The following is a 15,892-nucleotide window of genomic DNA, read 5'->3' on the forward strand; positions in this document are numbered from 1 at the left end:
AGATATATAGGCGAAGATCTGGTTGCAGGTGAAACATTTCCAAGCCATGAGGTTTAGCTCCGTGCAGCCCCCCCCCCAAAAGGCCAGCCTCTCATGGTGGAGAGCCAAATCAGCACCTCTGCTCATAATGTGTGAACCTAAACGGGGAAGTTGCGATCTTTTTCATGAAGCTTTAAATCTCGATCTGACATTTGAGCCCTGTTCACTAAAAGGTAGGTCAGGAGTTCATGTCTCCAGGCCTCAATGTCCAGGTCTAAATAAAGACCAAGGATTCAGCTTGCTGCAGCCTGGAGCTGAAAGGAGTCTCAAAGATCACCACATGGCCCCAGCGTTTCACTAACCTATTGCGTTAAAAACAAAGATAAAGCTGGATACTCAAGTATTTCAACAACCACCTGACAAGTCCAACATGAAACTGTGAAACCCCATGTTATAATGCCTCATATCTTACTTTTGGCACACTGGCTTGGTCTTTCTGAGTGTGAGTGTGTATGGTTGTTGGTGGGGTTCTCTCTGTTTCTGAAATCTGATCCTGTGTTGGCGAAACTGGAGACCCCAACAGCAAAACGAGCTGTATTTATACCCTCGACACCCCATACTGACCAAAGGGCCTGGGGCCAAGTGACCCTTGCTGTGTTTATGTATGCAGTGTGTCCTGGTGAGAAGCTGCTATCCAAACAGGACAGACTGGACATTTGGTACTCCTGCAGTCTTCTATCTGCCATCTCATCTCCTCTCTGGAGGAATTGCCCTTAAACAGGAGTAAAGTGTTGCGCTCGCTGCATCCCAAACCCATACATGGATTTAACCCGAGTAGCAGTACGGTAATATAAACTAGCGAGTAACTGATGAGGAGGAGTAAGGCAGGCTGTGATTGGTCCCAGAAGTCCTACTGTTAGCAATCTGTATATGTGCGCTTGTCTAAACACAGTTTGATAGAAAGCATTGCTTTTGGTCTCTTATGAAGGTTTTCAAGTATGCTTTCAGCAGCAACCAGCTGGAATGTGATTGCTTACAGCAAAATGTGCTGGGATGCTTGGAAGCCCACTAATGATTTGTTTTCATTGCTGCAGAAGTGATGTAGCTTTCCCGTGAAGTGTTCCTTTTACAGAGTCGCAGGTATGGGGTCTCAGACGGAGAGGTGTGAGTCATAGGCAGTGTGACAAAATGTGACGTTAGACCTGCTCTACTGAGCTGATCTGCTTTGTCTGCACAATGCTGCACAATGAATATCGTTGGGATAATCTTACTTATGTTTTCCTTTTTTTTCTAAACATACACTCGTTATAAACAGATGTAAAACCCACCTTTCTGTTTTAATAATGTCTTTATTGGCCTGATGTAATATTCTCATCTCAAATATTGTGTTTTCATTAGCTATAAGTAGAAAATCATCATAGCTAACAGAAATTAGGGCTTGAAAGCATCAGTCTGTGTGTAATTGATCTATGTTATGGCTTTTATTCAGTTAATTGAGTTACTGAAGAAAACAAACTTGACAATAGTGTTCTAATTTCTTAAATGTCAAAATATTCACTAAAAACAAAGTCTCTACTTTTTTAAGACTCTACATTGGCTACCTGCAAATTTTAGAATAGATTTTTAGGTGTTTTTGTTGTTATTTTAACTCTTAGTTTTAACTCCCACACCCCTTCCCAGAAACCATCAGGCCCTTCAGTAAGGGTCTTCTGCCTGTACTTAGAGTGAGAACTAAAACACGCAGGGAAGCATTTTTCCCCTTTTATGGCTCTCAGCAGTGAAACAGCCTTGTTGAAAGCCTGGATGTTTTTGAAAATAAGATAAGGAAGTCTCTTTCCTGTCTCTCATCTAATCCAAGCTTATAGCTTTTTTATTTCAACTTTGGAAATCAAAAAATATATATATTAAAGTTTTCTCTATTAATCTAGATGTGCTTGCACAGTTCCCCATCCCCTACAACTGATTAATTTATCACTGTTTTAAATTTGGAGTCTGTCATTTAGCTTTACTCTTCATGATTTGGGTGGTGAGGCAGAGGCAGCAGACCCAGGGTAAGATGAATAAGATGATTTAATAATGAAAAAAGTCCAGAAATCCAAAAACATACAAAGTCCAGGCAGCACAAAGGAGCAGATGCAGAAGCTCGCAGATAGTGACAACAGATACTGGACAAACACTAGGAGGAGGAACACAGAACACAGGTGGGGTTAAATACACAGAGGGTAATCAAGGAGACAAGAAACACCTGGGAACAATCAAGGGGAGACAGGACAACACAGAGACAGAGAAACTCAAAATAAACACAGAAAAGGAACAGATCCTGACATTTACATCTTTATAATCTCGTTAAAGAATCTTTTGTTACTTGATTGATTGATTGACTGACTAATTGATTCGGTATAGTCAAATTAGAATAGATAAAATAAGATTGATTATGTATTATATACAGTTGTAAAAAAAATTAGCAGACCACCGTAAATGTTAACATTAAGCATTTACATATTAATGTCTCTTTTTTTAATTTGTACAAAATACAGTTATTTATTTGCACATTAACACTAAAAATGAATCTGATTTTACTCATTACAAAAAAGACATCAACACAAATGTGTTTTTAGCTGAAGAAAATTTGGGACACACTATATATATATATATATATATATATATATATATATATATATATATATATATATATATATATATATATATATATATATATATATATATATATATATATATATATATATATATATATATATGTATATATATATATACATATATATATATAAATTATTAAAAAAGAGGATCATTTAATGCTAGCTTTGGACAAAACGTTTGGCTCTTTTCCTCTTTAATCTTGCCCGGGATCTTCCGAGTCCTTGGCGAGTGACGCTCTCCGTGCAGCGACGTGTAGCGACGGCGTGCTGCTAAAGTGAAACAACAACAAAACGTGTTGACGTCACAGATCACGGAGTTTAATCTCATACAAAGCAATCGACAACAAAGCTGCAGAGGAACAGAGATATGCATTTTATCACAAAATAAGACACACAAGGGAAGACAAACGAACATAAAGACAGACAAAGGCGCCCACGTGCAGAAAAGATGAAAAAACTCTGAGACTCTCCGGTGTTGACCTGAAATTTTAACCAAAGAGGCGTTTCCCTATTTAATATATGCAAAGAAGGCATTCCGTTGTCCGACTAATCAGAGCCCTGTCTCGGCCCCCCAGAGAAAGTTGGGACTTCCTGATTTATAGCAAAGGTGTCTGTTTTTTATCTAAGCAAACGGGCGGACCTCTTCGTCTTGGGCCGTGCCAGATACGGGGAGAGGCGCCAAAGAGTCTCTAACCTCTTTCAGACTGTAAATTTTATTGCTGTGTCTGTCAAAAGGGGGAGGAAAAAAGGCCCTGCTTTGTCTGCTGAATTCCCAACTGCTCAACAGAAACTGTTCCAAATTAAAGTGTTGGCTATACCTTTACACATGTCGTGGATTAGCTATATTAAGCACCAAACAATAATTATTTTCTTTACAATATATATATATATATATATATATATATATATATATATATATATATATATATATATATATTTAAATGCAGTTCCTAGTTACACAAGGGATTGTAAATGTAATCACAACAGAGCTAGTGTGGCTGTGCCTCCCAGAGGGTGGACAGAGATCTGAAAAGACAAGCAGCAACAAGGGTTTAATGACTGCAGGACAGCAACTTCATTCATGTTTAAAGTCCAAGTTCGGGACTCTTTTGGTGGTACGAGGCAAGTGATTATAATTCCTGAAATAGACTCAAGCAGTCTGTTTCTCTCGGGTAGAAGCTACTGTGCCCATCCTGTGCAAAGTAAAATGGAGAGTGGCAGCAAGCGAGATTTAAAAAAAAGAAAGCAAACTCTGATAAACTGTGTTTATCAGAGATGGGCAAGATAAGCGTTAATTTCACAGCATACTGAAAGTATTGCAGATAGCAGTTGTGTGTCAGTTGTTTAGTCAGTACCACAGTTATGAATAGGATATAACTTTATTTAGAAAGAAATATAAAAGACAAATATGCGTGATTACTACATATTCAGATATTCTTTCCCTCCCACATTCCGTAAGAAAATGTTAGAAAACACATAAAATGTAAACCGAAGTCCTGATTCTTGAGCTTCTCCAGGAATCTTGAAGCACTGCAGAAAATAAAAACTGTTCTCCTATAATTCTTCAAAAGTTATCGATTATCTTTCTAAATAGATGTTTATTAGGGCGTGTCTAAAACATGTGCACTTATTCATTCTCTTCTCCATAACACTAAATACATTTTAGCACCTATGTGCTTTGTTCTCCTTTTGGGTCAGATATATCTCTGAGAGGAGTGGTTCGCCCTGAGATCTTAGTGACATGGAAAACACAGAAGGAAAATGTCTGGCTTTGACTCACTATAAGAGCAGGTAATGACCAGGTAATCTTGTGTTAATTAATAGATAATTAATTAACAATTAGGTAACTAACTAACAATTGTTGAAGACTTTACTATGACTCTCCAGCTTGTCCCAGAGAAATGAATGTACTTTTATTTTTCTTAAATCACAGTTTTTTATAACTATTTGAAACATACTGTTTCTGCCATTTGCAGTTTGAAGCTTTTGCACTTTGAACTCATTCAGTTTCAATATTGTGGCCATCTACTATTAAGTGTCAGCATTTCATCTTAGCACAACAGCGCCCTCTGGTGTTTGTGCAAGGCGAAAGGCAACCAGTCAGACATCTAAATAACTGAAACAGATCCTCTCGCTCTGTTTCGGATTTGTGTTTTCAAACGGTTCGATGTTCATATTAAAACCCTATATTCCAACCATTTACATTAACGTAAAAATATTCTGATAGAGCGATGTATTGTGCATTCTGAGCAAAATCCTTCAGATGATAAAGTAGATATTAAGTACAAAAAAGAAATGTGTACATTAAACCTCTTTAATGTACTGTTTTCACAGAGTTTTAAAAGGTTAGTAATAATAATAATAATAATAATAATAATAATAATAATAATAATAAAGAAAATAATAATAATATTATAATTTATTTTTTTTATTATTAATACTAATATTGTAATAGTTATTAAAGTAATAATAGTAATATTATTATATTATAATAATAGAATATTATAATAGAATTATAATATTATATGATAATATTATAATAGTTATTCTAATAATAATAACTATTATTATTATTATCATTGTTATTATTATTATTACAATAGTTGTTATTAATAACTATGATAACTAATATTACAACAGTATAATAACAATAATATTATCATTCTTGTTATTATAGTTATAATATAAACTAATAATATTAATTAATAGTTATTATGATAATAACTATTATTATTATAGTTATAATAATAATAATAATAATAATAATAATAGTAATTATTATTATTATTATTATTATTACTATTAATAATAATAATAATAATAATAATAATAAAGAAAAAATATAAAAAGAAAGAAAGATTTAGAGACCTGAAATAAAATTACACAATATGGTTCAAAATGTTTATTTCATATTTTATATAACTCAAAAAAATAAGAAACAAGCAGGACCAGCCTTCAGAGTCAGCCAATGTTTTTTTTTAAGTTAAATAAGTAAAATGTTGAAAAAAATACATATTATTTTTATGCATAAGTTCTTACATATATAAAAATGCATCACTGTATATTTACAAAAACAAATTCTTTAAAACTATAAAAAATAAACAATTATGCAAAGATAATTTAAAATACACATCAAAGCTTGTAAGCTGCCTTTGAAATAAGGGCGATATAAATAATTATTTATTTGTCAATGTATTCAGCTTTAGCTGGTTTTAGCTCAGTCAGTGGTGGTATATAACCCTGTAACCACTGGGTTATATGTTAGGCCTTCATAGTTATAATGTGTCAATGGGTGAAAATGTCATAACACAAATTTATTTTGAAAATGCAGTTTGACTGCAGAAAACCTTACAGCAAACATTGTCCTACTTTCCCAGCCAAGTAAAACAACCAAGAAGCGATCTTGACTAAGCTCAAGTAAATTTGAACTTTCTGTCAATGCTCCTTTTAGGCTGACACCGTCGTTGTGCAGCCAAACCTGTTGCATCAGCATATGCTTATATACATGTACCATCTTAAAATGGATGCCAGATTTTCCTTTTATAAACATGCATTGACCAGAAGACTACTTAACATGCGCTGGAGTTTCATTTTTGAGGATACATCAATCCTTTTGTGTATTCAGAAAGCCCGGTATTGTCTGCGATCCAGTTGTTGTAGTGGGTCACCTTTGTGTAAACACCTGGCTTGTTCTCACTAGCACATCCTTCGCCCCAGCTCACCACCCCAAAGAGAAACATGCGTCCTGACGCTTCACACACCAGCGGCCCCCCAGAGTCTCCCTGTGAAAAGAGGGTCGGCGAATCAATGATAATTTATCATTAATAAATAAAAAATTGTCATTAAAGGAATATTTCTATGTTTGGATAAATCAGATATAGAGAAAAATACCATTATTTATGTTTTTGGTGAACATCAGAAAGAAATGTTACAGTATGGAAAGAATTATACATATGATTTCTCTAGGTACCCACAGATATTTATACACTTCATTATATGCTTACTTTGCAGGAGTCGGTGCTCCAATCAGGGCTCGCAGCGCAAATCATGTTGTCAGTGAGTAAAGCTTTATAGTGCTCTTCCACTTTGCAGTTGGTGGAGGAGAGCAGCCTCACATTAGCCTGTTTCAGCTGATTGGAGTAAGACAACGAACCTGCAGACGACACAGCATGAGGTGTAAGCGACACTGAAATGGACGATTCTCTAATGACTCTCAGGATATTCATATTACTGTACTTACTGTAGGCTTCCTTCCCAAATCCTGCAATGCTGCATGTGAATCCAACAGGTAGGTAAGTGTTGAGCGGAGGAAGGCAAACTGTCCGAACAGAAGCTGTCTTCAATGCACCTTGTCCTTTTGTGTTTGAGATCTTCAGTAGAGCTGTAATTGTAAATTTACATTTAAGTTCTGCACATAGAGAGCTTTCACACCTGCAGTGTCTTGCAACATCTTTATGGATTTTTTACACAATTTATTTTTCACATTTTGCCACCTATTAAATTACAAACATTCAGGTATATTATTGGGATTGTATTATTGGGATTGGGATTGTACTTGTGAATAATTGTCAGGTGGAAGAAGAAGGATATTTTTTTACAAATAAAAATGAGAAACAAATGGCACAATTCACCCGAATCAAATTCTGTGCAGAAATAACATAATTAGTGTCTAGAATCTCTTTGCGTGTAATTTGATCTCGGTACAGTAAGAATCATATCTCAAACTTTGAACATCTTACAACACACACGCTGAATAATCTGAGAATATAAAGATAACTTATATTTCCTGAGATATTGCTCTCCACATGAACTGCAAGGATTTTTTTTTTTATAACTTTCTTAGGCTAACCCCACAAGCCATGCAAGAGACACAGCAAACGTGTGGTGTTCTCATCAAATGAGAGCAAACACAAACTTTTTCACATATACGTATGTAAAATGCTCAGTGAGGTGAAAAACTAACACATCTAACTGAGTTTCAGCTCATTTTTAAAGATGAATGTGCAAAACTGTCATTCTGTGAGCCAAACCACATGCAGTTGTAAATGCACTAAAAGAAAAAGTGTCGAATCAGGCAGGCTGACTACAAATGCATACCACAGTTTTCTGAAAACTGTCTCTAAAAAAAACTGAAAGCCACAGAGCCTTCCTTCCACTACAGAATGAAGAGGATATTGTGTTGGCCTGTCACATAAACTCCCAATGAAATACACTGAAGTTTTAGTTATAATATATAATAAGGTTCAAAAGGTATGAATACTATTGTAATCAAAACATGCTCATACACACCGATGTCATTATCATAGTTGGATGGGTTGTATTTCTGGTGGATGATGAGTTTCTCCACAGAGAAAAGTTGCTCCCTATCAGGATCTGTGTTGTTGATGTCAGACTTTCCCAGATATACCCTGAGACGCTGGAGACGGGTTTCGTTTCTAAATGGACACACATATAAAGTGGTTCAAACACTCACAAAACATCTCATGTAAACATTGTTCTCGTGTGATAATTAGCATAGGAAGTGGTAGGGGTTGCATTTTCTCACCCATCAAAGAAGCAGTGTGCAGCTGTGAGAACCCAGCCGGGCGCGATGAGAGAACCACCGCAGAGGAACCGTTTTTGAAAGATAGCAGCGATCCATGGTTGTGATTCGATGGGTACGAAAGAACCTCCCACGATCTTATTCGTCCTCCGCTCAGAACGCTCGCCACACGTTCTCTCTGGAGGGATGAAAGTGTGTGAATACCTGATGCATGAACTCACCTGATGCCACTGAGATATCAGAGGATTTTAGAAACAAACCTGTATCTACAGCTCTGGGAGGTGTTGTTGTTGGTTTTGCAGTTACTGTAGAACCTGTGTTAGGGCAAAAAAAACAAAAAAAAAACAAGGACTATTAGGAAATTTAAATCAAATACAGAGAAATGTGTCTTAGAGGAGTTACAAATCTTACATTTGGGAATATCACAGTACTCCCTCTTGACCTGACTTCTTGTTTTAACATAGCACCATGGCCTCCTGCTGTTGTTGGGATTCCTAGAAATGAAGGGCAAATATATTAAAAGTCTGTCGTTTCTTTCAAATGTGTGGAAGCATTACATGTAAACATGGAGTACCTGCAGTAATTATGGTTGCCAACTCCATTTAAATCACTCTTTAAATCACTCCAAGAGTGTTGAGTCTTGCTCCATTTGAGACACCTGTGACCATTTGATGATACGGAGACTGTTCCCCTGTAGCTTGTCCCTTTCCCAAACCGACACTCTGCTGATGCTAAAAGTAAAACACAAAAGAAAGAATTTAATACATGCAGTGAAATTACAAGGAGCATTATGCTGAATCCCATTTCCAGGGGTTATCCCTGCTGCTATACTCCCCCCTCCTGCCATTCATTGGGGCTTAATTCAGGAAATATGCATACATAAATGTCTAATATTTTATTGTCAATAAGATAATTTTCCTTAGCCATTCCACCACTCCACAAAAACAAAAAACTGGATATCCTAGCCTTTGCAAACAGGGTTGAAGATAAGGAGCAAAGAGTGAAATGGTATTCAGACAGAGATGGAAAAAAAAATAATTTGTAACTTACCCTCTCTTTTTGTAAAACAGCGTCGAGATAACACCTAAAAGGAGAGATGTGGTACAAGAGATTTAAAAAATGGTTGTGTTTTCCTATAAAGTTAAAGTTTTTTTTTCACTTGCTGCTCACCATGTTGACATTGAGCGCTGCAAGGATAGACAAGATGACTAACAGGTTCATCATAAATTCTGGTTTTACTTCTGCTTATTGGGGATATTTTTGTCTGTGAAGAGGAAAAAAAAAAGAACTGAAATATTGTAACAGGCTGAATTAGTCTAAAGTAAACTTTCCATGCTCCTAATATGGAGATTATTATAAAACACCTGATGACACAAGTGGTATTTTGAATAACTCTAAAACAGATTCTCAACATGATTTTTCTTACTTCTTGGTTTCAAACTTTCAAAAGACTCAGACCTCTGAGCCATTATCTCATTCTGCACTAGACAATAAAGTATTATAAGAAAGTTAAATTTTGTAAGTATTGAAAGTTATCTGTAGCACACACATTTGTTTCAAACCTATTTAGTAAAAATAGTGCAAACATCTCTCAGAGGATGGTTACGGCATCTGTTCTGTCCTGTAAACATAGTTTCTATCAGTACAATGAATTCATATCAATTTAGGTTAGTAGATTATGACATCTGGCACGCTTTACATCGAATTAGTTCAGGAATATGCTCATATCAAACATTTTTCTCCTTGATCTACCAGATAAACATTGACATGATAAAAAACATATATATTTTTACGCAGTGAAAGATTTACTTGCTGGAAAATCTTGCAATATTTCACGGAAATCTTAAAGCATGCTGGTGGTTTTCTGCTCACCTTTTTGACGCCTCTGTTCGACTTCTTTCTGCTTTTGCTGACTTGACAGAGAGTTGTGGCTAAACTAAACACACACTTGTTTTTGTGGTGTTGTTTCAGTGCTGATCCTTCCTCTGCTCCTTCCAATTTAAAGATTTTACAAGGAGGAGGTGCTAAGGAGACTTAATGAAAACATTACATACATCCAGACACTGAGCAAATCAGATTATTTGTCATGTCCTGTGACACACACTGAAACACCCCCTTCCTCTTAAAGAGCAGCACTTCAAAAGACATTTCCAAAATAGGCAATGTGGTCAAAGAAAGCATCTGACAGAGTGACATGCAGGATTATTGATGGAAATATGTGACAAAAAGTGACATTTAAGCATTTTTAGGCATCTTACAAAGTGCTCAATTGTACTCATTCATCATTATGGAAGAATTCCTGCGGATTCAGATTTATTTCAGAATAAATAATCAGAGTTTAAATTTGATGTTTGGCATCAGGAATAAGATGAATTTTTGGGCTGTCAAATTCAGGGTTTCAAAATAGAAATCTACACCAATTATTAGGCATCATAATGATGGTCTGTGTTGCTGTTCGTGGTACTGGTGTAGTGCACAAAGTAGATGGAACAATAAAAAAGTAAATCCACTGGGTATTCCAAAGGCCGACTGGTTTTGAACTGCAAAACAGGGCAGCAGTACATTTCAGAGTGGCCGTAAACTTTACTCTTATTGAAAATGTGTGGAGTCCATGGCAGATAACCAACCAAAACACATTAACTGTACCATTTCAGACAATAAACAAATATCCTGCCAGAATTATGCAAGAAGCTTGTTGATGGCTACAAAAAGTAGGAGATTTCTCTACAAGTCATAATAGCTATATATTCAAATATAAATAGGAGAGTGAACTTGTTTGAGTATGCATGTTTATTTTTGAACTAGATTTAAACTTGTGAACGTATGTTATTTGTTTTACAGTCAGCTAATACCTGCCCAAAGTCTAAAATAAATGTAAAATTCCTGTGTAGGAGGGGTACAGATTTATAACGTTTATTTAAATGTTCTTACAAATAAAACCACATCAATAATCAATGATTCTTTGAAATTGGCATGACAGTGTTGGCTGTAGTGCTTTACATTGGAGCAAAAAGGTCCGCAGTATTTCTGTGTTGCAATTAGCATGCATTTCCTGTGCATAAATGTTTTCTTTTCAGGCTCTCCAGCTTCCTCAGCACAGCTCATTAACTTTGCCTACGTGATAACTCTAAGCTAACTTTGGGTATGCGTGTGCGGGTCTCCTGCTTTCTGTTTCTGTTTTAGAATTAATCTCACATTCAGCAATTCAGCACGGATAGAAATGTTAGAATGCTTTTTGATGAAATGGCTCAGAAACAAATCAACGTAGCTTCAGACATGCTGGTCCTGGAGTGTTACATGCGTGCTACCCGTATTGGTCCTCTGGTAGACCTACATCTTAGTTTGCCAATTCTTTCCAATGCAATGTAATACAACTTCCTCTACAACAATGGACATTGTCTTACATTTTGTAGGGGAATTTTTGAGTAGAAATCTCCCTCATGTCTGACTTAATTAATGACTGCTGCCTGTGTTACTCATGTTTCCTCCACTTTGATTGTGATAATATCTTTGTGCAAGGATGTTGTTAACATTATTGCCATGAAAAAATAAGCTTTTAATATCAATGAATTTTTATCCTTGTAAAATAAAGGTTAAATAAAAACAAACAAACAAAAAAACAAATGAGTTACGAGTAATATACCTTTTGTTAATTATTTCAGACAGTAAAATCTTTCCCTGTTGGTGTTTTGTGAAATAAGGAACTAAATGGTAAAGTTGCCTCATCCAGGAAAACCCGGAATATTTTAGGTCAACACAGCTGCAACCAAGCTTGTTTGATAAATCATTTTTGGAAAAGAAAACTCCACACACCTGCAGACATGTTACACTTGAATTTAAAGCTCTAGACTGTCTGAGTCACTGATATCTTCCCCCAGATTTTCAACATTTCAATATTTATTGCAGCTGTGAGAGGAGTCAAGTGTTGTCCTGTTTTTGATAAGAAAAAGTTAACACTACTGCTTCAGCCTGCCTGTATGAAAGAAAATTTCCGAATTTAGGCTTATGTAAATTGTAAATGTGTAAAAGTTGCAACTATAAATCTATCTAAGTCCTATTTAAGTCAGGTTTAAGACATGAGAAATTCCCAGTAAACTTAAAACTAATTCAAGTTTTTGAGATTTTCTATTGTGTTCTTCCTTTGTAATTCAACCTAGCCCATCTAGATTTTTGCAGGAAGCATACACATGCTTTGATAGACAAGGAGAAAGGAAAAATGTCACTAATGCCTCTGAGGAAATTATTTTTACAGAATTAGGATACGTACAGCGAACTGCAAGTTATCTGGGTAAAAGTGTGAATACAACTTCTTTAGTTAGCCCTTCTTACTCAAAAAGAGAGAGAGAAAAAATATTCCTGTTCATAAACAGTTATCACCTGTCATCTGCAAACATCATTTTCACACCTTTTAAAAGGTGCTCATGATTACATCCATCGTTTTAGAAACTGTTGCGTAGAACAGGTCAGTGAACTACTTTTAACAAGTAATTTCATTCTGAGTCACATTATAAATAAACTCACATGATTCAGCTTCTCTATTTGCTCACAAGAGAGATCTAGCTGCTTCTCCTTTTCAGAAAAATGAAATAGTTAGAAAATTGGGTGCTTTGTGGATCACTGGTAGAGCTGGCACTCCACCTGGGGAGGCTGGAGTTCTCAATGCAGTGGTCCCAGGTTCAATTCCCAGCTCTATCATTTACTGCATGTCTTCCCCTTCTCTCTCTGCCCTACCTCCTGTCCAACTACTATTGGAAAAATGGTAACTAGTGCCACCAAAACATTAAAAATGGCTTTAAAGGCATCCTGCAAACCTAGAATTACACCATTCCTGTCAGGAGGAATGGACAAAAATACCAGCAAACTACTGTCAGTGGTTTGTGCAAGGATACTCAGTGTTTGACCTATCGGTCACACAGAGCGCAAGTGGGTTGCCATAGCTCCCACCAGATTATTTTTTTTATGTGATAAAATATTTTATCAAATCAGATTTTGATTATATTTTATCTAAACGGAAAAATAATCCCTAGTGAACACTCTATTGTGAATATAACTAACAGCAATAGTTAACAACATAAAAGACAAGACAATGGGAAAAGGTGAACAACGCGTGACCTCATTTCACATCCTGTAAACAACTGGACTCTACAGGCAGCAAGGCCAGTTCGTCTAACACATCCTCTGGTCTAATTGAGGCTCACCAAAGAATCTTCATAAAAAGCTATGAAAAAGACTTTTTGCTTATGTTGCATCGCTCTAGTCAGCGAGGAGAACTAGGAGGCAGAGATCCAGCAGGTTAGCAACATTTGCAAAGCAAATAACCAGACAAATGCAAATGTTACATTACGACTCTCAGATTTTCTTATATATTATGCAGCATTACAAAGATGCATTTTTAGACGTCTATACTGTAAGTTGATTAGTGTCTTTGACGTTTCAGTTTATCAGTTTCTCTTTTTTGTCTTGCTGGAAAAAACTTGATGAGAAACGGTTCAGCACCCACTCAAGATCAATTTTGACCACAACAACAGCAACCACATTTTCCAGTTGTGAACACTGTTGGTTATTTACGGTATGTTGAATGTGTCATAGTGAAACATCTATCGACAGCAATCTCTCTCACCTCCCTCATCTGCAGAAAAAAAACAATGTGGTGGCTCCACTAGTAGTTTGAAAAGAAATTTCACCAAATACTACAGAAATGTATGTAAACAAATATAAAGAAAGCAATATAAAATAAAACAACAAAATCTACTGTTGTTCTTGCATTTAGCAAATATAAATAATTTTGGTTTTACTAAGTGATTTAACACAATAAAAGGTTAGTCTGATTTAATGCCAGATGGTGATTAAAAAAGCCTGTGTCTTCATGTCAATTTCTGGTTCCCACATATGCAACAGCACCTGTATTTCACCTTTTTACTGTTGAATGCTGCAAATGTATCTTTTCTAAAAAATAAAATAATAAAAAAATAAAACTATTATGTGCTGAACTTCCTTAAGCAATGCTTGAACAAAACATCTCCTGGAAGCCGGAAGTAGAAGTTTCTTTTTGTCCACTTCTAAGCCAGAAATAAATTAATCTGCTATATTGCCATCGCCATCACACACACAACCTCCATGCTCTTGTTTTAGTTTCAATATATGATGTAGCATATTAAATATGAATTATTTTGTAGTATTTTTTTTAGTAAAAGATATTACACATAAATAAACTGCACTGACTTATTATTTGCAATATTTGTGGCCATAAAATAATTAAACATGAGGTTAATTGGCTAAGTTTGGAAACAATTGCACAATATCATCATATTCAAAATTGAAATGGAGCCCAAACCCTCAGATCACTTTTTTAAAGTAAATATTAATTGCATCAACATCACAGATGATTTGCATAACATTTGTTTTCATCATGACAAAGAAAGCAGCTGGACTTTGTTGCACCAGCTGGTAGAACAGAATTCAAGGCAAGTCATCACATTTTGTGAGTGACGGCATATTCTTGAAAAGTGTGATGAGCTTATTGTTTAGTTTATCATTGTGAAATTTGAAGTTCCTCTGAAAAACTGAATCAGCTGTAAATTTAACACATCTATTGCACATAAACTTGAAATCTGGCTAACGCAGCAAAAATGACATTATTTAAGTTTAGTAGTGAAAGTACAATTACCATTAACTTCTGCTCCTTTTTATGTTAATTTCACATCATTTCTTTATGGACTTTTGGAAAAGTCCATAAACTTCCGCACCATTGATTCGTTCATGTTAAATTCTCTCGCTGCTGCTCTATTCCCATGTTCTACTGCGTGACTGATCGCCTTGAGCTTAAACTCTGCGTCGTAAGCGTGCCTCTTAATTACCTGAGTACTTGCAGCCATGAATGCATGTGGCTAAAAGCACTTGTGTCTGATTCATCCTTAACACTTCTTAATCTTTCTCACCCACATTTGCCTTTTGAGAAATTTCCAATGAAGTAAAGGTGATTGTAGATATGTTATTGTCAGTAAATGAACAGCTTCCGTTTTGCCTTCAGTTTCTGGAGTGGTTATTGCGCTACCCACCAAAGCCACTTTTTATTTTCTATTGGGGTTTGTTTTCTTGAGAATTTTCCTATCAGTGACATAGCTGGGGCTTATTTTTAATGTCTGACAAAACTGTTTTTAAATTTACCATTAGATCAGAATCACTCTGTTAGTTGATGTTTTAGTTGCCTGTCCAGTTGAAACTGGATTTTTACATATACTGAAAATAAGCACCTCTTTTTCTCACTCAAGTTAAGTCAGATCAAGCTGGGACATTCATCATCATTTCATGGCAATATGTCAAAAACTTGGAATGATTTTATTATTTTGGGTAAGACCTTTTTCCATTTTCACAGGCAACTTTTTAAATATTATCCTAACAACATTAATCTTTTCTACTGTAGGTATTTATTAAATCACTTAGACCAAGATTTCTCATGACTACCACCAGACGTTAATGAACCACCAGCAGACTATAGCTATATTTACTGTTACATTTACTTGAGTAACTTTTTAGGAAAAAAAAAATTGAGTAGTTTTACTGCACCATAATTTTTTTTTTTACCTCTCCAGGGGGTCTTTTGTGGGCTCTACTGTCCCTTTATATGAAAATAGGCTGACAGGAAAGGGGAAGGACAGGGGGGAAGACATGCGGCAAATATCACCGGGTCTGGGAATCGAGCCCACGACGGCTA

The 15,892-nt window shown here is 35.7% G+C and overlaps 1 protein-coding gene across 1 annotated transcript; it reads right to left on the reverse strand.

Moving 5' to 3' along the window:
- Positions 1 to 5,825: 5,825 nt before the first annotated feature.
- On the reverse strand, positions 5,826 to 10,187 carry LOC116712564 (tissue-type plasminogen activator). The gene is made up of 11 exons (XM_032552367.1): positions 10,051 to 10,187; positions 9,349 to 9,442; positions 9,229 to 9,262; positions 8,753 to 8,909; positions 8,590 to 8,672; positions 8,439 to 8,492; positions 8,182 to 8,356; positions 7,926 to 8,071; positions 6,877 to 7,017; positions 6,641 to 6,789; positions 5,826 to 6,418 (listed from the first exon to the last, which is right to left on the reverse strand). Exons 2-11 carry the CDS (start codon positions 9,400 to 9,402, stop codon positions 6,224 to 6,226), a joined length of 1,188 nt encoding a protein of 395 aa, XP_032408258.1. The 5' UTR covers positions 9,403 to 9,442; positions 10,051 to 10,187; the 3' UTR covers positions 5,826 to 6,223.
- Positions 10,188 to 15,892: the final 5,705 nt, after the last annotated feature.

This window comes from Xiphophorus hellerii, chromosome 22 (genome assembly GCF_003331165.1).
Source record: "Xiphophorus hellerii strain 12219 chromosome 22, Xiphophorus_hellerii-4.1, whole genome shotgun sequence".
Lineage (NCBI taxonomy): Eukaryota > Metazoa > Chordata > Actinopteri > Cyprinodontiformes > Poeciliidae > Xiphophorus > Xiphophorus hellerii.